Below are 26,925 nucleotides of genomic sequence, written 5' to 3' on the forward strand. Positions count from 1 at the left end.
GTTAGAAAGTCGTAAAGTGTGGCTGCTAAGGGGTTTTCGGGGTGTTGATCACGAAAATCGTGTTACTTTTGATCACAGATGCATCTTTAAGCATTTAGACCAGGTCGGGTCAGGTCAGGTCAGGTCAACCAGTAGGCGTCGTGACGGGTATTCGTAGTACGTGTCAACCGCCTCTGACAGCTTCGTAACATGTTACGAAGTCACCAAAACTACTTCGTAAATGTTCAAATGGTTGCTAAATTCGAATTCAGCTCCAAAAACTAGCCTAGAAACATGTAAAACTCGAAAAAGTGAACCGAGGTCACCAAAGGTGAATGACCTGACCTGACCTTCAGGTGACCTTGACAGTTGACACCCACCCTGATGCGTGGGAGCAACATCAAATCACATGTATGAACGTTTGAAACCATGAAAAGCTTGCAAACACGCGGCTAATGCGAGCCGACATACGCGGAATCGCGATTCCGGCCAAACATGGTCACGGAAAAGAGGTCACAGGTCAAAGGTCATTAAGGTCAGGGTCATGGAATTTTCAGGGTGGGTGTAAAATTGATCAATGCGAGGGTACTGAAAGTGTCGTCGCGATCGGCCGCTTTTTACACGAGTTATTTGCGAAAAACCATGGGGGGGGTCTATCCGACCCCCCCCCCCCTACACATGCGAGGGTTAAAGGGACCCTCCCACCTTCAAAAAAGTTAATGAATTGGCACGAAAGTGATGTCGCTCGGTTCAGAAAGAGCGAAAACGAATATCTACCAAATTTCATCGAAAAATATTCACCGGTTTTCAAGATATTAGACTTTTACTTTTGTTTACTTTTTGGGATCTCCGCTGTTCCTAGCGACTTCATTTGAAAGTGCGGCATTTGTTGCGCGCAAAGCAGCATATACCACCGCGTGCTACCAAACGTTTTAGTAAAAGATTTAAAAATCGTTAGATCTCCGCTGACGTCACAAATTCTAAGGGGGCATACCAATGCACTAGCCCCTTAGAATCCGAAAACTGCAAGTTTGAAATTCCATATCTCCGAATTAAAGCATTTGTCGATGTTGTGAGTGCCCAAACCGGTATTTGCAGGCCATGGCCACCAATTTGGCTATCTCAACTCAAAACTAATGTTAAGGTGGGAGTGTCCCTTTAATCCATCATAATTGCCGAAGTTATTTACAAGAATGACCTTTTATTTACCTACGAGTCTTATACTCTCTCAGCTGTGAACAAATTATTTGAAATTAATGATCTATATGATTATTTACATAGGTACAATTTCAACACCCAGCCTTTATGATCTTATAGCTCCTTGGTAGTTTATCCTGGTACCTATCAACCAGTATAACGCCTTTTGGGGCAACTAACGGAGCGAGCGAGAGGGTGAGCCTTGCAAGTGCGAAATTTCGACGGGGTACCTCCAGCTGACTTGTGCACGGCACCCTACTATACCGGTCTCTAGCGATGTGCCAAATTCGATCACAATCGGCCCAGCCGTTCTCGAGATCTGGAAGCGGCACCCTGCACGTGCGCACGTGCAAAATCGGTCCCAACTGACTTTTGCACGGCACCCTACTAACCGGTCCCTAACCATGTGCCAAATTTGAGCGCCATCGGTCCAGCCGTTCTCGAGATCTGGAATCGACCCCTGCACGTGCGCACGTGCAGCAGCACCCCAACTCTGGCACATGGATATGTATTGCCTAGTGGGTGCCTACCTACATGCCAACTTTCAGCGCAATCGGTCAAGTAGTTACCGAGATATTGCAACAATTACAAAAGTGACACCTCTTCGTTTTGCACGTGGCACGTGCATAAGGGGTCACCCACATGCATCGGGAATAGTCCAATACTTGGTAGAATGAATGAAGCTACCCTACAAAAATTACCGCGTGTAAATCGGTCAAGTGGTTGCTGAGATATAAGCGTCGCAGAATCGTGACCACGGCCGACCGGCCGGCCGGCCGCTCATACTCAGAAATTTCCGTTAATCTAAGGAAAGACTACGCTCGCTTCGCTCGCTCCGTAATCACGATTTGATAGGGCGCTGGAAGCATAAAGCATGGAGGCTAATCTAATGGACTGAATGTGCAAACACTACCGAGGAGAAAACTAAGTTTTCTCGAACATTTTCTACATAAATGAGAAATTTTCAGGATATACTGCCGGCCAGATAGTCGTTTTAGCTGGGCTATTCATTTGCGTCGGAATGATGGAGATTTATAGAGCCGTAGCTAAGTTATTGCCCCGCAAGCGGCGGAAAATGGTTTAAAAGACTGCTGTCTATTTTCAGGATAATCTATACAATGCATATAAAAGCTGTCCTAAAAATGACCTAAATAAAGAGGGCCATGGCCCATGTTTTATCAAAGTGGATTGACTAAGCCCTCACATAATTGATAAATGGGCGTTGGAGAGGTATCCTACACGTGGTACTTACGTGTTGGCTTTAATTTAGAAGTTTGTGCATCATCTATCTAAGCCTGTGTTTGTGTGCTTACTGCGTAGTGCGTATAGTTATTGAAGAGGGACTTACTACACTCTAAACATCATAAAATGCACGGTAATGATTTAGAAAAGCTGAGCTTAGAAGTTGCGCCGCGTAGAACTGCAGGAGTAGAGTGTAGTTTGGAGACAGAGATGGTGTGACGGGAAACGGAGCAGTCTTGGACCTTGCCGTTCTGCATTAGTGTTCGCAGTAGCCCGCGGCGTTTTGTTAAAAGAGAAGAGGGCCATCTTTATTGGAGTCTGGGGAGCGGGCAATTTGTCTCTGGAATTGCGCACTTTGTCGCTGTCGCCGCAGACACAGGCACACAGACTGACTGTGCCACAGCAGTGGTCACACGAGGCCGAAAACCATACGAGGCAATAGTTACAGAGCTACAAAAAAGCAGCATCCGACATCCATAATTTATCGAATTTCACACCAAAAGTACACCATGTTAGATGTTAATGGTGCAGAATCATCACCATTTGAACGAACGGCACCGGCTGTGTACGGTGGTGAGCTGGCTGGGCTCTGAGCGATTGGATGCCGTTCCCCATGGTTACCACGTTATCCATAAATGTCGACGGATAACCGAACAGCCACTGTGATAGTGTTTTTCCACGCAGAGTCGAGCGCTGACTATGTATATCATCATTCATCATTTAACAAGATTAGTCATCAGATCGGATTTCACTATAAGACGTGCAAAATAATGAATTCTTTATACATTCCTGAAATCGCTTATACGCTCAGAGCCAACAATGTTCTCGTTAACATTGCCATTCTAATGAAGTGAAAGTTGGCCTAGTTTATAGTCTAAAATGTACCGACACCAAAGCATGGTTCATACCATTGCCGAGTTGTTCAGTCGTTAAAACACCGCGATAAGCGGCGTTTAATGTTTATGTCCTGGCCGGCCTGCACACAGAAAAATATTGACAACGTTAGCGGTGTAATTGCACAGTACATATCTGAGCACTTGAGGAAAGTTAATTTAGTCCCTTCCCCGCTTAAATTACTCGCGCTTCTAAATGAACACCAGGAAGAAGGTAATAGAACACTGTTAGGAGGGTTGGGTGTTTTACTACATGTAGCAAAACACCCAACCCTCCTAACAGTGTTCTATTACCTTCTTCCTGGTGTTCATTTAGAAGCGCGAGTAATTTAAGCGGGGAAGGGACTAAATTAACTTTCCTCAAGTGCTCAGATATGTACTGTGCAATTACACCGCTAACGGTGTTAATATTTTTCTGTGTGTGGAAAGGGTCACTCTTTTCCCAAATTGTAACGTATCGCCACCAAGTTATATGAAGCGGTGGCTTCTCCTTATGCCCTTTTTATCCAACGGTCTTCAAATCGTACTTAGCCCCAAGACTTGACGTATTCAAACACCGAGCGCAGCATATTTGTTTGCAGGACTGCGCGCTGAGGAGCTACTTGCCCTACGGCAGTATATTTAGTGTGTCGTGCGTCGCTTTATTTATTGTTATTACACGTCAGATTTTACCCAACTAGGCCCGAGAACAAATCAACCGTGAAATTTATGGCGACACACAATGGTGACGGGTCTGACAAAGTGCACGTCCATTAGGATAAAGTGTCCTAGGTGGGAAACCAGGAACAAGGGGACCGTTCCTCAGCCGGCGTCATGCCTATTGTTTGTTCGTACGTACATATATACAATGGATTCTGGTACGATACATTATGCTATTTATGATACCTAGCATTTATGCGGTTTAGTCTGTTAACCCGGCACCGCCTGGGCTATTTCCGTACCCACGACAGCCTGGGGGGAGGGGTCGGATCCGACCCCCCCCCCTGTTATCTCGAGAACCAGTGGTCGCATCGAGCCCCGCGAGGCGGCGTTCGAAAGGTCTCTACGAGACCTTCCCAAAGCACTCTAAAGATTTTAAGATTGAGGTGAACTTTTGGGTCAAGGTCAGGTCAAAGGTCAACTTCTGGGGTTTTGCATGATTAGGCTTACGGACAGCGGAATCGATAGCTGCTGCTCGAAACTCATCAAAAATGACCTCAAAGGCCTAGTGAAGGTACCATGTGCGTATAGGGGCCGTACTAAGTACGGGTCAAGGTCAGGTCAGGTCACGAAAGGTCATGGTTTTCACTTTCTGCTACATGGGCGTGCGACACATGTTTTATGGCTTATTTTTCACGCCGAATCCGATGGTAATGGTTATATGTGACCCCAAGTCACTGTGCTGGTGATAAGTGTGCATTGAAAGCATAAAAAATCGTTTATACCATACATAACTAAACGAGGGCTGAGAAAAAATGGTCAATTTTTCAACTTTTTATTTTTGACATAAAAATGCACTTTTCTAGACGAGCTTTGTCCCCGGAATCTAGTGGTGCCATTTGTTTTCACATGCGATGTACAGAAGTGCCTCTAATTCACGAAAATGTTTATGACGTCACAATGCCCTATGCATGTTGGAGCTATTTTTTACAATTTGGGGGTCAAAAATCAAGATAGAAAGTTGAAATTTGGGACATTTTATGTTCTAATAGAGCTCTATAACATACATTCCGGTTTTTGGAAATTCTCAAAATTTTGGATTTTATTAGCTGTTTTCCAAAAAATGTAGTTTTTTGAATTTATAGGGGTGAAAAACGCATTTTATGGAAAATCCGAGATAGCCATTTTAAAGAACTTATTAAGCTGCGTCTATTCATGTCCTTAATTTGCAATTTGCTTTAAATCCTGATTTTTGGCGATTTTTTAAACATTTACCACTTTTTGACTAAAAACGCCATGTAGTTACATTACTGAAATCGATATATTTAAAAAAAAATTGGAAATTTTTTCTTAAAAATTACACAGAAGACGTCAAATTGATGGGGGATAAGGTATGCCAAGTTTCAAGTTGATAGCGTAAGCGGTTCTTGAGTTATTCAAGAAAAGACGGAGGGGGGGGTCGGATCCTATCCCCCCCCCCCAGGCGGTCGCGGGTTAAGTTTCGATGCAGCGGCAGTCATATAAAGTCCAGGCAAAGTTGATTGATGATAAGAACTGCTCGATCAAAATCAATCGAGAGACGAGATTCAATGAAAGAAGTGGATTATTATTCAGATCGAGTCGAAATTGTTCTCAGAAAGGACAGTTGGGACTTAAATATCGACTTAAAAATTCTTCTGATAAAGCAAAGCAATTTAGCTACAACAATTTTTACCTAATCCTGGATTTTATTTTCGAGTTTCGTCCCTGCTGTATGTAGGTGTAATATTCTTCCTTGGTGTGTTTCTTACCTTTCACCTATAACTATAGTACCTATGTAAGTAATGTAGAGTAATGTAGATAGTATGCATATAGTAATGTAGATAGAATGTAGTATATAGTAATGTAGTAGAAGTAATGTAGATACATGCATATACAATATACATGCATGCATATAAAGGTGAAAAACTCAGTTCTGATCTGCGCTCTATAAAACAGTCATCAATCTCAACCGATTCAACCTTTGGTCAAATCAGCTGCGGTGAATGTTCCATCCGGTGTTCAGTTCGCGACAACAGTGATAAATGTTGTCCCGCTTCCGGACTTCGCAATCTTGATTGAGGTGAGTGATTATCCCAATAATCACCACTTCTCAGGGGAACTCGGACAGCTCAGTGCTATATGGGTTTGATATGCATAAAGGCTACCTATAGATAACGTAGCCGCAGGTTGTTTGAAATACGAGTAGACAAACACTATTCGTTGGCATTGTATTTTTCTATTGAAAAGAACCGGATAATTCATGCATATCAAGCAGTATCCTACGACACCATTTACTCCTCGTTCCGTGTACCGCAGGCGCCTCCATTGTTCCGGGTGGTCCCCATCTTTCAGCAGCCTACACCACCACCCTGTCGTTCGCCCCCAATCCCTCATCCTGTTAGAGACCTACACTCCCGACGTTGAGCCTCTAGCGCCCTCCCGTACGTGCTCCCTTCCTCCCCAGCCGCAGCGGCACCCCACGAGAGCCCGGCACCTCGCCCTCCTCCCCTGAGCGCAGCGTCGAGATCGATGCGTCGCTGTCGTGCCGCAGATGGAAATCGTGTTTTGTCTGGAAATATTCGCCGCCGTGCTGAGATCAAGGTCCCAGGCCGGGCGGGCCGGGCACGAGCGGGCGTCAGCCATTGTGGCCAGTCCGGAATGGATGGCGGCTCGGCAGGCGGCGCCGCCTCTCCCGACCAGGCGGATGCTGCCGCCGGCCCCCCGGTCCGGGTCGTTAACCTGATATCGACGAGCCCCGCCGGGAGCCGTGCATCTTTGCTGATCTTAAATGGTGATTTATGCGGCTAAGGGCCGTTCTCGCAACGTCCCACACATTTTGTATTTTCAATGCTCGCCTGTCGGGGAGGTGAGTTGCAGAGCTGAGAGTTGTTCGGTGCTGCATGAAAAATCTTGGAGCTGTCTTCAGTTGTCTGGAGACGTTTAGAGCTAATTAGACTCGCTAGTGTCCATGCTGTCTGGAGCTATAAGCACCAAGTGAAGCTAACTTTAACTGTCTGTTGCTGAACAGAGATGCCTGAGTGCCTGAGGCTGACGGGACCTGTCTGGAGCTGACAGACAGGGAGCTGAATGAATTTCGCAGAAACCTGAGCAGCCGGCGGCGCTGTAACTCTCCTCTCGTCGGGCGCTGGGCCAGCCGCGAGGCTCTGATCGCACTCATCATCGCCGGCCATCCCGGGGGCGATTGCTGATCCAATCTGTCGTCCGGGAGAATCCTTTCTTCCCGCCAAAGACGGACAGAACCAATCTGTGGAGGAGCGGCGCGGTATTTCTCCGGTGGCTCCGCGGCGCGGGGACGTCTCCATCACGACGGAGCTGCTGTCAGCCGTCACTGAGGCCAGAGGGAGCCGGCGTCTACCGGAAGCGGGGAAACTCGCCCCCCTGTTTTCAGTTACATTACAGCAAGGCAAGGAGTGCGATATAGCGTAAGGGTGATGTGAGGATACTGGAACGACCTGATAGTGACACGACATGTGATTTCGGCGTTTTGTGAGTTATGCGTTAAAAAAAAAAAAAAAAAAACTGAGCAAAGTAGCTATTTGCGGGAGGTAAAAGTATGAGATGTAAATAACCCCAAATTTAATGAAAGCCCTCCAGACGTAAAAGTCGAATGTCAGAGGATTGGTTTACCTTGATCATCAGACGAAAATCTGCTACGCATAAAATCTTAATTTCGACACACCATGCACTGTAGAGTGTAGAGTGCTGGTGCACATATTCTTCTTGGCTAGCCTAAAATACAAGCCTGTATATTGAGCCCATATCAGTGAACACTTGTCTCACAACTCATTATTTGTCTTGCTAGAAAGAGCATTACAGGGCTTGATACGCTTATGATGCTCAATGAATCGGGTTGATGAGCGATGCTCAAAAGCAGTTCGGTGTCGTTCTAGAGACACTATATCTCACTTAGACGGTAGACCCCTACCGGGATGGCTCTCAAGCTTAATTAATTGACATGTCACTCTTAGGATTTAATCCTGAATTTAGGCCTGGCGCGTGGCAGAGATGGAATTATTTCGTTGATAGAGTATGCTACGAAAAACACTGGCCATGCGTATATAAAGAAATAAAAAATAAAGAAACCTGTACTTTCCACCCGACCCATATATGGTACAATTTCAGCTAAACCGAGTCCATCATATGCACTTTTGGAAGTAAATGCCCTGGAAATTCCGTAATCATAATTTGTCTGACCGTCTACTTTTAGAAACGCTGACCAAGCTGGGTCAGACATGCATACAAATGAGACCAGCTCATTATCTAATGCTGGTGATTAGTGTGACTCCCACCCATGGCACGCCAGCCGTCACCATCAGACGACCGACCCAAACACAGGCGCGGCCGTCCGGCGGTCCGACAGCGCCTACTGCCTAGTGCCCACCGTGGCCATCGCTGTTCATATAGGGTGCCTGGCCGCCACGGTGTGACATATAGCTGCATTTGGACTTTGGCCGAACTTACATATCACACCAGGTAACGTCGAATGGCCAGCAGATAGCTAAGTACGAAATATTCGGTAGACTTAATTAATTTCTAGTCTCTAGGTATTCGTGCGCTGGAGACTTTACGCACTTTAGACCCTGGACAATAGACAGAAGACCCACCGAAGCTTGTTGTCTAGTGCGCCCATCCTTACATCATAACAGCCCATAATCCAAGTAATGGTGTAATAAACACCCGCGCTAAAAGCGACGCTTCCATAAAAGACCCTCACAAGCTCCGAGTTTATATTTCATAAAAAGAGAGCACATCGATTCTATACGACATTCAGCAAGAATGGATACGCCAAGCACCCTATCAAAATATAATACGTAGCTGACACTGTTTGAGTGTGTTAAAAGACACAACATGGAATGCCCAACGATATTGTTGTCTGGATGTCTGTTGTCAAACAATAATTCTGAACACATATACCAACACGGAACACGGCGACACCCTGCTTAGTGAGTCATTTCGGTTGCATAAAATGATCCTTAATATTTGCTGCAACAAATGCATATTACATACATGAAACATATGATATACGAAACATACATGCATTGACGACTATGATCTCGTAATATCATCCAACAAATGGTTACTGGCGTAGGTACCCCATTGACGCTCTGGAAATCACGGACCAGTCGGCCTGTCTTCAAGGATAGGAGTCTGATGCAAAATATCCTGCAATTTCACATGCAGGCATCTTTCTCATGACTAGAAATACGATTTGTTCATTACCTCCCCCAGTGTATATCTACAGCACTAAGCAGTTTGACGATGATTCTGAAGCAAGCCACCGACAAAATACACGGCACTGATATGTCGAGAGTCGAACAGATTGCAGCCGTGGCTGTCAAGCGCAGCATCCGGCAAATGCCCACGCCGGGTTCGTCCATGATTTTGGCCTTTGTTGCCAGACGGCAAACATTCGCTCGGAGCTGTCTCAAACTGAGAAGGTCATGACCTCTCTCGGCGCCACAGTGCACCCTGTCTGGCAGACGCAATATTACACATTCCAGGAGCGAGGCCGGTGGATTCGGGCAGAGGGCAGAGGGCAGAGGGCGCAGGGAGGAGGGATTGCGGGCGGATGGTGGCGCGGTCAAACTGTACCCGGGGGAAATACGGGGCCCGCCAGACGTGTGGCGAGGCGAGAGCCGGTGGTGCTGCCGCCGTAACGGTACCTGTGGCTGTCGACGACCGCTGAAGACCACCGTCGGGCCGAGCCCGGAGGAGATAACAGCGCATCAGTCGGGCGAGCGCCGGCGGAGCGAGATTGCGGCCTCCGACACCGCGGCGGGATTTTGGCGAGATTGGAGCTGGGACGTAAACTGGGATGAGATAGGTTTCGATGGAGTCAGCAGTTAATGATGGAAAGGTTCTGAATGGAGTGTGTAAAAGTTAGGGTCAGATGACTTATAGATGGTCCTCTAAACCCAATATATCAATCAGACAAAGTTTGTAACTCATAAGTGTGACCCTGTCATAATAATTCAGATCATTTCTGCGCCCGTTGCATGCATCAGCACATTAATCAATCACACACATCAAATCAGTAGCACTGACTGAGTGCAGCCAGCCTGGAGACGCTCCATTGCATCTCGATCTGTAAATCCCAGGAACTGTTGCAGTTCCACACACCCTGTGATTCCGTTTACCAGTTTCTTCAACATGAGTGCGCTGACTGGCGCTGTGGCGCAGAGGACGTCACCACGGAGATGAAGACTGGCGGCAACATCTCCGATGCTTTCATTGCACAAAAGGTGCCAAGCCAAGACAAACAGCATTGTTTGTCGTGAGTTGCCCTATCGCAGTCCAAAGCATCTCCAGCCACTGGCGACCGTTCAGCCACCTCTGCGAATCATTGAGTCGCATGCTAGTCACTTGCATACTCATTGCTAATAATACACGCTACATAATAAAACCACTGAACATCATTATCATCACGGCCATCCAATTTACGTACTTAGGACACATCCATCTCTCACTTGATGCTCTCAAACCAGTTTAAGAACCCATCTTTGAGAGTCCGAAGTTTCAGAGAAAAGTATCTGAAGCACACACAGTTATTTCACCTCATTGCGCGAGTCTCCTTTGACCAGGCGCCACTCAAAGTGACTGACTGGCAGGCCTTGTGCGAGAGTTCATTAACCCGGCACTCGCTCAGACGTGACTAAGCGGCAGGGACTTGTGGGAGAGTGCCGGATTTGGCTCACTCAGCGTGTGCGATGTCGTCTGCGAAAAGGTCAGGTTGGACTGCATCAGCGGCCCCTGTGACGAGGTAGCCGGCAGTCCGCTGCCCGTCTTGCCCGACTGCAGAGACTGCAAAGTGGGCGCCTCGTACCTGCGGGCCAGCGGCGCCGGCGCCGGCGGTCGCCGACAGCCCAGCAGCACGCACCACGAGTGCAGCGTCTTGCGCGACCACACCCAGATGATGGAGGTGACGCCGACTGCCAGCGACATGAAGTAGCGCAGCAGGAACAGGTGGAAGTTGGGCACATCGTCCGGCTCGGCTTCGCACGGACAGACGAGCCGCCGCTCCCAGGCGGGTCGCTGGTGCTGCTCGTACACCAGACAGGCGATCACCACCGAGGCCGGCACCGTGTATAGCACCGAGAACACGCCGATGCGGAACATCAGCTTCTCCAGCTTGTCTCGGTTGCCGCGATCCTGCTTGATGACGCTGCGGATGCGGAAGAGGGAGACGAAGCCGGCCAGGAGGAAGGAGGTTCCCAGCAGGAGGTAGGCGACCAGCGGCGCCAGCACCAGACCTCTCAAGTTGGCCAGGCTCTGGCCTCCAACGTAGCAGATGCCTGTGAGGCTGTCGCCGTCCACGGCAGCAGTGGCCAGCGCGGCGATCGCCTTACCGGCTGGTATCACCCAGGCGGCTAGGTGGAAGTATGGAGAGTAGCCGGCGATCACCTCGTTCCCCCACTTGAGTCCGGCAGCCAGGAACCATGTGAGTGAGAGCACGACCCACCACACGGCGCTGGCCATGCCGAAGAAGTAGACCAAGAGGAAGACGACGGTGCATAGAGCGGCAGCCGCCGGCCGGCCGGGTCCTCCTGCGGCATCGTATCGCACCAGGTCACCGTCGCAGGCGGTGAGCTCGTGACCTGCACCCAGACGTACCAGATACCCGACCGAAACCATGAAGTAGCAGGCAGCCAGGAAGATGATGGGTCTCTCTGGGTACTGGAACCGGCTGCGGTCGATCAGAAAAGTGGCCACGGTGACGGCGGTACTGACGGCACACAGTACCGCCCAGCTGAGCACCCAACGCTCCGTAAACTCATGCTGCGCAGCGGAGAAGTAAGGCGCGCGGCACGGCAGCGCGCACTCGGCCACCTCGCCCAGCGATACGGACCGGTTGAAGAGGCGGTGGCCCGGCTGCAGCGGCACCGCGCGCGGCCGCTCGCACTTGCAGCTGCAGGGCGGCGGTGGCTGCGGCCGGCGCGGCGGCGGCGGTGCCTGGCCGTTCTTGTTGTCCATGCAGAGGTTCTCCGGGTCCATGTACTCGGGCAGCCGGTCACAGTTGAGTCGCTCGGGCCACGTGAAGTCGTAGGTCATCATGAACGGCTCGCAGCCGGCGCGGGCGCGTTCGCACACGGAACGACACACGGGGATGGTGCGCTGGTGTGACTCCAGGCAGATGGGCACGTACGTGGCGCAGAGGAAGAACTGCAAGTCGTCTGAGCAGTTGATCTCAACCAGTGGCCAGTACTGGTGGACCTCCAAACCTGCCTCCTCCTGGGTGTCGTGGTAGAACTGGTTCGGCATCATGGTCACGTTGTAGCCGATCTTGCGACACATGGCGATTGTGATTTTCTGACACTGAAACGGCGGCTCCTGCGCCAGCATCGTCGGCGACAGCACGAGCAGAACAAACAGCCAGGTTGCCATGGCGACGAGAAGAGGCGGCGGTCCTCGGTGACTGGTGGTGAGACAGCGGCTACAGAGAAGCGGTGACGCAGGAAGGGGACCTCCCGGCTGCTGGCCCGGCGCACACTGGGCGCCTCGATGATGGATTATAAATCCATACCAGCGCCACAGTGCCTCCCCGACCGTCCGAAGGGGACCTGCAATCGAACAAGGAACCCATTAGTGCCGGAACACAAACAAAGAACACACCACGGAATACGATAGCGAGACTGTGTGGCGATACGTAAACACTCATTTCCGGCGTCCACTGTGAATGGAAATTGTGGTAAACATAGCACCATAGAAGATATCGGTATGTGGGTTACGCTTTTAGTAATATTTCCCGGCTGTTGCTCGTGCCAAAAAGGCGATTTTTATTTATGTCCGACCCTTATGGTCGTTTTCTGGTAAAATACGATAAATAAATGATATTGATGGGTTTATGCAAAATAAATGGTTGGAGTGGTATGGATTTAGCAGCTGTGAAAAGAATGCATACATCGTCTAACATTGGCCATAAACAACCAAAATTTGTATTCGGGTGAAAGTGATTCATTATTCATGGGTTGTAAATTCTGCACACACTATGACAGCCGCTGGTATGTTTATGTAAAACAGAATATAACCTAAAACAAAAAGTTATTTCATACTTCTGGAATCACTAATGTTTGAGAATCACATCGTAAATCTAAATAAGTAAACACACATAAAACTATGTGACACATCGCCTAGCAGGGGCGGACCAAAACAGCGTCGTGTGTTCGCCGCCGTCGTCGGCAAGTTTCGCGGTCCATCACCCCACAGCCGTTCAAGTATCGGCCTAGTCTTGCAGCCGACAATCAACGCCATGGCTCGGAACGTAATTTCCTACACCATAAATCTGCCAAACGACCTCCGAAATAAAAGCCCGACCGCCTCGTCGGCCGCCGGCCTCCGGCGAGCTGTTGGGAACCAATCTGGCGTGACGGGCCGGCGGCCGCAGAATGTTTCAATGTTTCACAGTTTCGCCCCGTCTCGGCCGCCAACGGGAGACACAGGCGTTCAAAGGAGAGGAAACACACGACTCTGGCCATTTGGCGAGATAATGGCGCTATTAAAGGGTCGTGTAAATTTAGGAGAGTCCTGGGTCTGACGGGAACTTTATGGAGCCCATTTATCGACAGTCATTGGGAAACAGTGCAGCATGGCTGGCGATATGTCCCCCGCTAACAAATGGGCTAGATGAGACCACTAAGGTTCAACTATCAGGTGCAGTTGGTTAAATACATGCCATGGGTGGTAATACATCGGAACTATAGGATTCCTTCTAGCAGAAAGTTTCATATTTTCGGTGTTTAAATCACAACAAGACTGTTTTGCACAAATAAGTACCTATTGGGTTCACTGAATGCCGACGAGTACTCGAAACAATCTTAACATCTGGGCGTAAAATACTAAGAAACTATAAAAAGTTAAAAGGGAAACAACCTCTTATTCATATTTGCCAAGGGAAATCCTAAGTCTAATTCCTGCATACAATGATTTCCTCATACGTTTCATCCACTTTCCTTCAAAGTTACGGGGCCCTGGCCGCACAATGATAAATCACGCTATTAAGTCGACGGCACACCGTTAACTCAAAGTAAAACTGTGGGATGAAAACTTTGATGGCATCGGATAGGCAATCTCCAGCTCTTCTCATTCCAATTGCCGCCATTTATCCTTCTGTCACAAAGGCGCACGAAGCTTCCGGGCACGCTTTGCCGGCCAATCAGCGACGATTGAGGTGCAGGCGGTGGGATGCTGTGCCGCAACACATCGAGAAACGGCCAATCAGGACCGGCTACTGGCAAAAGCTACGATGTTTTGCCTGGTAATTTTCTGAAGGATGTGCTACGTTTTCGACGGAACTTCTAGCAATTTTCGAGCAAATTAGTTAGTTTTAGTTATACCTATAACGTTTCGGTACTATGTAAATTTAAAGATTTTGTATGTTTACAGCAAATACATTAAGCCAACGATATCTTGCCCTGTTTATAAAGCCAAATCAAGAACCGCAATCAATCATAATGACATGACGTAGCAACATCGCCTGGACGCAGATTGCAAAAAAGGTGGTCGTTTTCCATTAGGTTGTGGCGCGCTGGTAATCACGAGCTCGATCGAAGCTCATCAGCAGGGTAAAGCAGCGTCCAGGGAGCTGAGCTTTTGTGTGGGGAAGAGAGCTTCAGGAAGCGGCTGGTAGAGCTGAGGAAAGAGCACAGAGGATGTTTGGAAAGGTGCGTGGAAGGGGAAATTACTGGTAACGTACCCAATGAGCGAAATGACTGAAAATATAATTGTAGTATGCACATTACAATAAAGACAATAGATATACCCGAACGACAAAGGAAGATGACTCCCGAGATATGTAGAAAGATAAGAGGGAGAAACAGAAAGACAGCATGGAAGACGATTGTGAAATAAACATGATAAACATCTTGGAAGCATTCGAGGCTATGCTTGGAAAGACACCACTATTAGGCAATCTGTCTGCCAGCAATGAACATCTAGGTTACATCCAAGGGCATGGCTGACAAGAAAATATGGGAGATGTCGGACAAGGTCTCCGAGATGAAATTACTTAAAAAAAAACAAAGAAGACTTGGTGAAATTGTCCAGAAAAAGGCAGCAAATATAAAAGAAGTCTAGCCCAAGAAGCCACAAGGGAAATCCACGGTTAAGGCTAAGCAATGTCATGGAGTGTGTTAATGGGATGCGGTGGTTTGGAGATGTTGCTAACAATTAAACAAAAAAGCTACTTGATTAAACATTAAAGTTACAACAAATAACTTCATTGCTGAAGCGACATTCTAAAAAATAGCAATACGGGAGATATCAAACAGGGAGGCAAGGCATCTGATGGACATACCAGCAGTTCAGCTGGGAGACAAAGCTGATAATGGATCATGATTCTCTGATTCACCTCAGCGAAGGCGACGGACTGCTGATGACAATAATGTATCGTCTTATAAGAATGGTTAGGTGATGTGAACCGTCCTTTTTAAAGTTACGGGGCCCTGGCCGCACATCTGGCCGCACATCATGTGGCACATCATGGCCGCACATCTCCCGCGGAGATGTCAGGTATGCACTCGTGTCGCTGTGTCGCTGACGGTGGGAGGTGCTGCAGTATACCTTCTGTCCTCCCGGTCCCCACGCCGGATGACCTAGCAGAGTGGCTGGAGATGGAGGGAGATGGAACGCGAGTCCGGCAGCGGTGCGACGGAACGAGGGGTGGGGTGGTCCATGGCGTTTATTCTATAGACGGAAGAGTTTTTGCATTTTGTGTTCAGAAGCAGTTCAGTTCTGCCAGCTGTCCGACTTCCTACTAGGAGTACACGGAAGCTGAATAATGAATATTAACCCTCGCCCTGGCAGGGCATTTTTCATAACACGGCCTGGCAGGGGGGGGGGGGTCGATGCGACCCCCCCCCTCGCGATTGGCTCCTATGGCACCTAGAAACACCAAATTTGGTAGGTAGGTGTGCCCCCTGGAGTTCTCGCCCCTGTGCAAATTTGGTTGCTCTAGGTCAATATTTAGGGGGGTTTTGGGGGGTATAAATGTAAAAATTTCGCTAAAAACAGGTCAAAAGTTTTTCGCTTATAACTTTTGATCTAATTAAGATAGAGAAAAAAGAAAAGCACCAGTGAACTCAGCACATCAAGGCGCGTCGAATAATATACTTTTTAGGTTGCTTAAGTGTACTTAAAGTTTTTCTTAAATTTTAAGTAAACTTAAATTAATAAATTAAGTTCAAGTTAACCAAATTGCATCATATCGCATATCATTCGATTTGGCTGATCACCAGGAACACAATGGTACCATTTTTTAAGCTCTAGAGTCATTATGTGCCAAGTTATCGGCAAAAACGTCATTTGACCTCAGTTGACCTCATTTGACCTGAACCATGGATAAGTACACCAAACAAAGAAGCACCAAGTGACCTGCTGTTAAGTACCGTGGTTTCAAAGCACAAAAGTGATAGAACGAAGCGGATATCTCCAGTATTTTCCGAATTTAGTATTTTCCCATAGGCTTAACATTACGACGAAATGACCTGTAACTGACCTCAGGTCAGTGACCTCAAAAAAGCCGGAATATATGTTATACAACTCGGTGAACTTAGCACATCCTGAAAGTTTGAAAGAAATCAGTCGAAAACTGTAAGTTGGACAGGTGCAAAAAGAAAATTGAAATTTGACCATGACCTTGTACCGGTTTTTCTGACCTGGTGACCTGACCCAAGGTCACCTGGACCTGAAATTTTCAGGTCATATGTAAAAAGGTTGCCCCATAGGCTGTGCCAAATTTGGCGGCGCTGCGCGCCGCCGTTTTTACGCTATCTTCGAAAAACCTTAGGGGGGGGGGTCGCATCGACCCCCCCCCCTGCCAGGGCGAGGGTTAACCCTCGCCCGCACATGCCATTTTCCCATCCTAGAACGCACATGGGGGGGGGGGGGTGGTTGCCACCACCCCCCGCGCCATTTCGTTCCTGTTGGAGATAGAGCTTAGCGGTAAAGACCAAAAAGATTCTTTGGGAAGAGACGAATCCAATGATACCCAGTTTTACCTTCTCAGGTCAGTCATTGACCTTCCAGGTCAGGTCAAACTAAAAAATGTTGCTGTTTTGGGTCACCGTTGGATATCAAGTGCGCTGCTTATCATATACCGATGACGATGCCGTTTTCTGGTGCCAAGACAGCTAGAACCTCTTTGAAACACTACCCGACCAGGTTTTTGCTGCTTAGGTCATTTCAGGTCAAGTTAGGTCAAGGTCAATTATATGTGTTTGTATGTCTGTGTGTATCTGTGTGTATACTGATGTGTGCACCGATTGTTTATGTGTCCATATTACATGAAATCATGATCTGAGAAGCTTTTACCAAAAATGCAGTCAAAAAACTTTACAAAAAGTAAATTTCGCTTGCCCAAAACGCAATTATCTTAGATGACCTAGGTTGACCTTGACCTTGACTGACATCTGTACATCGTCGGACAACATGTTCCATGAAAGGTGGGAGGTAAGACTGGCAAAAAAGGCCGAAATCAAGGTGTCAAAAGCTCACAAGGCCCATAGCCAACGCAAGATGTTGAGAATTGGCCATTTGGGTCATGACATGACCTGAAAAACAAGGTCATATCTCCGAAACCAAAAACCACAGAAACTTGAAATTTTCAGTGGACATCAAGAAAGGATAGAGGAGCAGCTATACGAAAAATCAGCTTCCTAGCTCTAAAAATGTTGAGTGCAGAGCAGAAAGACTACCTGGGGGGGTGGCAACCCCCCCCCCCCCCATGTGCGGGCGAGGGTTAAGGATGTTAAATGAGGTTACAAATGTCCCAAGTATTTACAATAACAAAAACATTTAATGGTTTGGCGAAGAAGCGAATTTCTATTTGAATGTGCAAAACAATTGTCAAGCCAATAAAATTTAACAAATTGCCTAGTTCCCATATAAGTATGACTAAATCCGTAGATGGCTAGAACATACAATTTACAATTTTCCCCCTCGCCCTTCAGGTACTGGTGTGGAGTTGTAAGCTAGGAAAGAAAACGGTCATTCATAAAACATTTATGGACATTTAGTAGTTAGGGGAGGCGCATCACAAAATGCAGTTTCAGTATCCAGCCGTCAAATAAATGTGCAGTCGTAACAGTATATTCGCGCCTAGTCCCGGAATTCCCTAGCACTTAGTCCACCCATCGCCCGAGTTATAGCACAACAACAACATTTACTGACCACTGGGCGTGCTTTATTGGCACTAAAGCTGGTGGCTTACGCTGTTGATGTTCGTCCACGGGTCGACCTATTTGACTCGGCCCCAGAGAGCTCGGCGCGTCTCGCTGCCTGCTTACAGATGCCCCAGACGACGGAAGAGCTCATAGACTCCTGAGCCGGCCGAACGGCTCCAAATATACCGGCAACACTGAAGGCGGCCGGCGCAACTAAAGCGCCTCATTTTCGGGCGTGTCCGCGCGCGCCACAGCCTGAGCAGCCGAACATCCAACGGCCGGCGCCGCTGCCCTTTACTGGATGACCCGGCAAACGGAGCCGCTAAGCCCGACATCTGCATACACGGTCAGTTCCTGCCGCGACATTTCAGCCCATATTGACCGCCCACCGAGGTACGCTAAAGCCCTGCTTTCCGACGGCCCAGCAGGGATTCCGTGGGGCCGCGATGCCTCAGCGAGGGGCTCATGGGCTTCACGGGGCTTAGGCGGCCCGGTCGTTCTATTGGCAGAGGGGCGGTGGAACGAATCGGCCGCCGCCCGGGCGCAGTAGTGATGTTTGGATAACCCGTTCGTACAGAGGGAAGACGCACGATGCCAATGCGTTGTCGTTATGACGCGATTTGTCAGCCAGTGACAGCGGTGGATGTTGGACGTGCCACGCAACGAGGGAGAGAGGGCTGGAAATTTCGCCTCGGCGAATCTCCTTCCCTCTCTCTTGTGAGCTGACCTACAAAGTCAAACAAAGTTGTGCTTCGCGAAACAAAGAGCATTGCATTAGTTGTGCTCTGCTGTCTCAAATGGCTGATTAAAAACTTCAGATTGCGATGATTTTATGACTTCCGCTGTTCAGTAAGCATATCAATCTCATCCTAAAGTAAGAACTTGACTATTAATTTTGCGCTGGTGACAGGAAAATTGACAGCCGGTAAACGAGAGGGAGCAAGCTAGTGGCCGTTCCATATAGGCAAATGGATGGTAAAATTGCTAAACTATGTAACGAAGCCATACAAGCCAGTTAGCTTCATTTTGCGCCTATAGGATTGAGCCAAAATTATACTCTTGCAGTCATAACTCACTGGAAATTACCTGTATGCTCGATACTAAAAGCAACCGGACATAAATTTATCGCTTTTACTTTCATAAATGATCATCCGACAATGGATTTTTCATTGGTTAGCCAATTGATTATATTACCTAATTGTCCATTTACAATGAGGTTTTAAGTAAAACGTTGTAAACATTATTTTGAACCATGTATGCCTGACGTTATCAGTGATAATAACCCGAGAATTAGGTTGTTAGGTTTATTCATTCCACCGCAGGTACTTAAGTTTCATCGCTTATTAGTTTATTCTTACATACGCGCTGACGATTGATGCTTTTGGAATAGGCTCTGATCGGAGCTGGTTGGCGAAATTCAAAATACAGCGCTTAGGAGTCACTTTGTACAGATTCGCACACTTCTACGTGCAAGAAAACGCCGGGCGCCGTCTAAGTCAAGCGCAATTCGGCAAGCTGCCTGCGTAGGTATGCTGTCCCGCCGGACACGAGCGCCGCGCTGGGTAGGCTCGCCCGCAGTGCACCAGACGGCCGGGCGGGCGGCAGCGCGGAGCCGCTATTCAGGGGCTGCTGACCGACATTCACAAACGGCGTGCAGCATGTTTTTGTCGTCCCGTCATTACGCAGTGCCGTTCTATGGACTGTTTGTCGGCGTGGGGTTGTTCCATTTAACCGCAGCACGCTTCCCCTTCCCCGCCCCTCCCCAGACCATACAAACAGTGCGGCGAAGCCAGGTAAAGACAGGCCGCACAGTCGTAGAACGCTCGACAAACAACATTTCCTGAACACCTTCACTCGCGCAGAGTTTCCATCAGCCTGGGTTATAGCGGGCTTTTGGTTACTTTTGCTGCAGTCGTAAAGTTGAAGCACCTCGCCACTAAGTTTGGGCGGCTAAAAGTTTCTCTCGGACGAACTACCGAGCGGCGAAGTACAGCAAGACGCTTTCAGTCAAGATAGCGAACTGAGAAGCTCCGTCGTTTATATTGTTCCGAGTAAGTCAAGAATCATGCACGTTTCGTTCACCGGTAGAGCTCAAACAGCTTCATCGCCTCTAGATATAGTGCCGTGGTGGGCGCGTTCCCGCGGCTCGGTTACAACTTATGACACATTCGGGGTTAAGTCGCTCGCCCGCACCGGTAACGCAGCGGAAACATGCGAGCCGCTCGCGTAAACGACGCTGACGCACGCGCCGCAAGACAGCTGATGACACTATTCTGAACAGACCGGCCACAACTCGCCGGAAACGAGACAGCGCCACGGCCGACAGGCGATGGGGCAACCCGATTGTACCTGGTCCGGGAACAGCGGCTGATTTGGGAGTGTAGGACCGGGAAACGGATCCAGGAATGAGGATTAGTACCGAGGAATGCTTGTCTTTTTTTAAACAAGCAATTGTTGGCAACGTCTTGAGCAAAGGCAAGTCACAGCGACAGAGAAATGTTATAAGAATACCAAGATAAAATAAACAGGTAAAACCGTTTGAACCTAGGAAAACGCCATTGGACATACGCCATACAGCTTGATAGTTTACTACGTTTTTTGTAACAGATATCACATGTCTGACGAAGCAGGCAAGAGGATTTGCGGTGGTGCCGAGTTTCTTGATCAATTATCCGACACACTGGCAATTTTCGGCACGACTGAATTATAGTGTATTTGAAACCTCTAGGATGTTGACGGCGTTTCCGTAGCAATCATGAACTACCTGACAATCTGGGAACCTAGATGCCACCGCGCCCACTTCTTTACATCTCCAGTCTGTCGGTGACCGGCCGACCTTATCACTTTCTAGGTCACCTGCACATCTCATGGCCAGATTTTGAAACAAGACATCCCGCCTACATGGGTTCTAGAAGCGCTGTAACACGATCTTGCCTTCGTTGGTCATGGAGGGGCTGTAATGCAAGAAATTTCAACTTGATATGGTTATGTGTTCATGGAGGCCAAAGGGCTGTTATGTGAGGCCTTTCGCATTCCAGTGCTACATGAGCGGCTGTGCTGCGAGAAATCGCAGCTCCATTGGCCCTAGCCGACCGGTAAAATGACGCATCTCCGCGCCTAGTGTCATGGCTAGACTGGCGTGTGTCATCCCACTCTGCATATGTGAGGAAGGGGCTAATGGAATACGTTTCACTTCCGCTGTGATGTAGGCTAGGGGGAAGGGGTTGGACGAAGCCCTACTCGCTGCCGGGTACCTCCGGTGCTGACAGAGAGTCTGACGTTTTACGACTGTTTTTATGGATGCCTGGTGGAAAACCGAGTGACGTTGGTGACCAGCAACAAGTCCCTGGCGGCGGTCCGAGACGAGACGCGCGCAGCCGTCCGCCGGCTCCACGGCCGACGCACCAGCTGGGTGACTCAGCCCTCAGACGTGTCTCCCCCCGACGTAGACACTTCTCCCCCGCCGGGCGCGACACACCGTGCAACAACGGACGATCAATAAATGCCCCCGAGGCGTCGCGGTGGCGGGGCGAGTGGCGGCGGAGGAGCGGCCTGCTGCTGTTCTGGATGTCTATCGACACTGCCTGTCGTTGCCATGGCGACGAGCGCCGCTCCGACGCCGTTGGCCCGGTCGATATATGGGGCCGACGGTCGGCGGCCGGCGCCTGCGCCCCTTCGGCCACCGCTCGACGCCGCTCTTTACGGTCAGTTAGCGGGGCCGTAAAAGTGATCAGAGATCCGTACGACCTGAAGGGCTAATTGAGCGGTCGTCACGGCCGCAGATGGCCTGCTTGTTCCATAATCACTCCGGGAAACGGATTATTGAAGCTAAATCGGCGTCGGCAGTCAGCCGGCTGAAGGTCGACATCTCACGTGCGGCCAGGTACTCCGCAGCCCCGTTTACGAGCATCAATGTTGACAACTCCACTGGAACTAAAATTAATTGCTTTATCAGGTTGGCTATTCCCTGTTATCAATCCATGGTTGAAATTCACGAACATGTTCGTGAATTTCAGGAAAATTGCAGGAAAAACATATGTCACTTGGACATTTACGATCACAAAGGGGTTTTAGTTACATAATCATGGCAACCACCAGATAATTATATAAGGCAACGGTAAGGATAACAGCCTGCTTTTCAAAATTATTTCCTGTTTCCTTTGTCATTATACCTAATCCTCAACATGCGTCATTATGAGGTGAACATTTTTTATCATTCAGGCGATGTAACCGTTTTTATTCCTCTGATCTCCCTCCCTCCCTCCCTCTCTCTCTCTCTCTCTCTCTCTCTCTCTCTCTCTCTCTCTCTCTCTCTCTCTCTCTCTCTCTCTCCCTCTCTTCCACTACGCTTCCCCGTCGCCCGTGTCCCTCTGGACCAAGGTAGGGCCTGGATATTGCCCGTAACGTTGGCCCGGTGGGAGGGCTGTGGGCCGTGGGGAGGGACAAGTGGGGTGAACGGCCCTCTGCCTGCACTGTTCCACGGCTAGTGGCCAACGACGAATGGACCAACCGACCGACCGACCGACTGACTGACCGACCGACTGATTGACTGACTGACTACTGAACCGGCTCCCCGTGACCGTCACGAGTGCAGTGTTCCAGACAGATAAATATGAAGCCCGTGCTGCCAGGTTAGTCTTTCAAAGCTAACGACCGGTGATGCTTCTGCTTCACATTTTTTTTTTGCCGCCGTCTGCCGTGAAAACAAAGGAGCGTCCGCAGTTAGCAAATCGTGTTATCGTTGGAAATGCACTTAGGGAAGGTCCACAGAAACTGAAGGCAAATTGTAGTTTGTGTGTTGTTATTGTGGAAAATGGCATTGGAAAAACTGCAGGCATTTTTGTCGATTGTTTTGCACTGATCAGGTACCTAATCAAATATTTCAATCTATCGAGATGCGTAACAAAAACTTATAGGTGAGAGCCCAGTTATGTAGTGCGTCGTAGTCTCACGTGACTTAAATGAACGTCTGGAGAACAAAGCCCGAACAACTGATACCTACCTGGCTGGCGACGTGTATAACCTTTTTCAGGACCTTAATAATAAATTATCTGCCGACACTTCGGTATTAAACAACCAGACTCGGAAATCGGAATCAATACAGTGAGCATTGAGCGGGATCGGTTACACATTCCAGGGTCAGGCACGCGATATCACGTATCGCGCCCTAGCGTTCAATAAATCATCGGCTAGCTTACCAGGCGTATCAATCATTCATAAAACAGCCGCAGCGCTGACCAAGCGTCCCGACCTGGGCTGTCTTCCTTACTTCCCCTTATCACCACTGTCTTTTTTTCGGTCGCAGTGTTATCTGTCATGCTCCGTTGGTCTTTGCCTGTTCGTAATAACTGCAAGTGCGGAATAGTCCTGATACACTGACACTGCCACTGTTTGTTTCGCGGTGTCATTGATTAATCCTTATTGTTCTGTCTTTTGTAGAGATGTTCAGGTACAGTATCAACAAACTGATCAATTGGTTCAATTTGTCATTTTGCTCCATGCTGGTCCTGGTGGTATGGTGGTCCAACAAATATTTCACCCTTTTGGTCTTTTTGATCTCTGTTGGTCTGGGTGGTCCTCTCGGTTCCGGTGGTCTCTGAATTCTGATGGTCCCGCTGATCCCTTTCGTCCCGTTGCACCGGGACCAAAGGGATCGTGATGGACCACTGCGGTGGTCCATCACGCCACGCGGGGGCGGACCACCGGCGCTGACCAGTGGCACCTCCGGGGGCGGCACGTGGCGGCGACTCCCCAGCCGCTCGGCTCCGGGGCTAATTGGAAATGTATAGGGCGCGCCGGGCGTCAGAGAGCATCTATCACGGTTGGCTGCCGGCGGCGTTGGGTACCGCGGGGACGTCCGGGAGGGCCGAGACGGCTCTGGGTGAAACGTGACCACCATGAACGGCTCCGCTGGCCACAGCCCGACGCTCTGAAGCTCGCAGTCCGAGACAGTCCGAGCGGCGGACCTGAGTTCCAGGAATGCTGGACCGAAGACTGGAACGGTGCACCTCCTCCATGCCAGAAATGGCAGACCGAGAACAGTAGCGGCGGAACACCTTCAATTAAAGGGGGGGGGGGCACTGCCGACTTTTGATCCCATTCTTTCCATGCAACGCCCATAGGGCTAATGTTAAAATGCCGAAATCAAAGGGGGCACGGTGCCCCGGTGCCCTCCCCGTTCCGCCGCCTATGACCGAGAACCGAAACGGTGAGTCGAAACGTTGGATCGAGACACCCCGAAAGGACGGAATGAAACACCCAGAACTATGGACTGATATAACTAAAACAGACAAACAGTTGATTGATATACCAGAAACAGTGGACTCAGATGCCCGTAACGGCTCATCAAAACATCGAAATGGACCTTTAACCCGTCTTCAGCGAGGCGCCCAAGACAACCTAACTGATCTAGCTCAGCATAGTCAGCAAGCCATCATGAGACATCGTGCCAGCTTAGCGGTTCTTGTATGGGGCACTGACCTCAAGTAGTTACGTTGGCGCAAAAAAAAATTGCACCACTTGCACAGAAATGGTGTCTTTTTGGAAGGTCTGGCTATCATAATTCATAATCTTGTCAGGGCCAGTATGTAAGCACTTCGCTTCTTACTCACGCACTTCACTTCACTTGATACAACACTTCACTTATGGTCATCCAGGACAGAGCTCCATGACCTTCATCCAGTCCCGGGTCACTGGGATCAATCATAGGTCAGCCGTGGAAGGTAGCGCGGGGGCGAGCCCCGTAACGCCGCTGTCAGCAAGTTTGAGACCTGGCGCTGGCTTCGCCGGCCCGTCGGCCACATGTGCCGAGCTTTATGAAGTTCCACCGACCACGCAGCGCAAGTTCGCTGAACTGGCAGAGCAGGCTTTGTGCTGCCGTCAGTCCAGCCCGTCACCCGACGGCGCGGCGCTTCTGTCACAACGGGGACAAGTGGGACAGTGGGAGGGTTGAGCCTGGAGAGCTTTGTTACGGCACTGCAGCAAACATTTCACCTAATTTAACTTAACTTTCATTGAGAAAGTTTGATAAAAGTGAGTGTGACATTTTATGCTACGTCTTTTGCAGTCATCATGCGTTTACTTTTTGAGCGCTCACAAGGAGCATTGCCTGCAATTCCTGCTAGGTAAGAGCTGGAGGATTGCTCCTCCAGTGTTCTAGAAGTACATACGACAGCACGTTTCATCCCGTCTCATCTCAGCGGCTGCACGTGCAATGTCTCAGGCCGTCGGGTCGGGTGAATCGGCCGGCCTGTCAGCAGCGGCGGGTCCGGCCCGTCGGTCGCCCCGTCGGCGCCGGCGGTTGGCCACGGCGCATTGTCCGATCAGGACCCCATTTACGAAATGAAACAGTCGTCGCTTAGCGCTAATTGGGTGCCAGCTGGACCGGCGCCGGCTGCTCCAGCTGGGGCCGAAGTTGGGACCGAGGCCACACCTTAGTCTGTATAGGGCATGGGAGCTGGCCTGGAGGTCGCTGCTGCCGGGGCCGGCCGTGCCGGTCGCTTACAGAAGTATTTATCGGTAGAAATGAGCACTTCAATGTTTCGAAAAATTTAAGGACAATAAAATGAGATACCTACTGGCTTTTGAAGTTAGACCAGAAGTGTTTATGCTCGTTCAGACACTTCTCTATGAATATGCATGCGGTTGTTTGCAGTCCTTTCAGATTTGAATCTCGTTCTGCATTGTGGTTTGTTTGACAAAGTAAAGGTGGAACTTGGAAGTTCCGCGTAGCACAGGCAAATCAAGACTAATAAAACATAAACAAGCTCGATCATTTTTAACTAAACAAAACGAAATGTTATCCAAGCTTTGTAGGCATCGGTATCGACGTGTCAACGGTCGGTTGCTATGAGTCGAATATCATTCCTCGGCATTCAGTCATCATTTCATTCTCAGTAAAATGATCGATGACCCGGGTGATGATGTCGACGCGGGTATGGTGTCGGGTCGATATCTGATAGAGGACCTGGTACTCAGACAGCTGACACGGAATACACCTGAGACGGGCCGGGTCCGACCGGCGCCGGCCGCCGCGCCCGTCTCGGCCGCAGACAATGGCCTATAGGAGGTAACATGTAAGTAACGTGACATTTTATGTAGGAAATTCACCTGTGAACGGTCATTCATTCATAACCGTGCCCGAATAAATAGTAGGCAACGGGGATTTAATTGTTTTGATCTTTTCTTCATTGTACCGAAATTAAGAGTAAGACTGCCACCCATAGGCACTAAAAACCATCGTTTTAGTTACAGACATGTGTAGGCATGGGTGAAACACATACGACATTGTTCTTGCAAGACTTCGATGTTTTAAGTAGGTTCATCAAGTACCAACCCATAGTCTGACCACACAGCCCACCCATGCACTCGCACGACACTAGCCACATCAGTGATTATCACTGTGCAGTGCACCCCCCACCCCCATTCACATACCAATGGTACTGGTGACCACATTGCTGACACATCGGCCACGTTGGTGACACATCACAAACATATTCAAATCACCAGTCACATGGGTGACGCATCACAAACCACTGTCGCATTGCACACGACACCACACACATTGACAACACTCGCCACACTCCACAGGCCACATCATCACCTACCCTTGCTGCAGAGGAGTGCCGCTCCGTCCCCGCCGCTCCGTGCACCGCCGGGAGCACGCTCCGCCCGCCGCCAGGAGCAGCTGGGAGCACGCTCCTTCCGCCGCCGGCCGCCGGCAGTCACTGGATTCCCCTCGGGCGGCGCGTCAGCCCCGGCCCGAGAACCGACGCTGA

At 49.3% G+C, this 26,925-nt stretch overlaps 1 protein-coding gene across 1 annotated transcript; it reads right to left on the bottom strand.

Moving 5' to 3' along the window:
• Positions 1 to 8,705: 8,705 nt before the first annotated feature.
• On the bottom strand, positions 8,706 to 26,925 carry LOC122393323 (frizzled-5-like). The gene is made up of 2 exons (XM_043389241.1): positions 26,755 to 26,925; positions 8,706 to 12,550 (listed from the first exon to the last, which is right to left on the bottom strand). The coding sequence occupies exon 2, from the start codon at positions 12,372 to 12,374 to the stop codon at positions 10,635 to 10,637; it is 1,740 nt and encodes a 579-aa protein (XP_043245176.1). The 5' UTR covers positions 12,375 to 12,550; positions 26,755 to 26,925; the 3' UTR covers positions 8,706 to 10,634.

This window comes from Amphibalanus amphitrite, unplaced genomic scaffold (assembly GCF_019059575.1).
Source record: "Amphibalanus amphitrite isolate SeventyFive unplaced genomic scaffold, NRLGWU_Aamphi_draft 000530F_arrow, whole genome shotgun sequence".
NCBI classification, from domain to species: domain Eukaryota; kingdom Metazoa; phylum Arthropoda; class Thecostraca; order Balanomorpha; family Balanidae; genus Amphibalanus; species Amphibalanus amphitrite.

What these genes read in the sequence shown, in the direction of transcription:
- LOC122393323 (XM_043389241.1), bottom strand. Translation starts at nt 12,374, where the DNA reads ATGGCAACCTGGCTGTTTGTTCTGCTCGTGCTGTCGCCGACGATGCTG.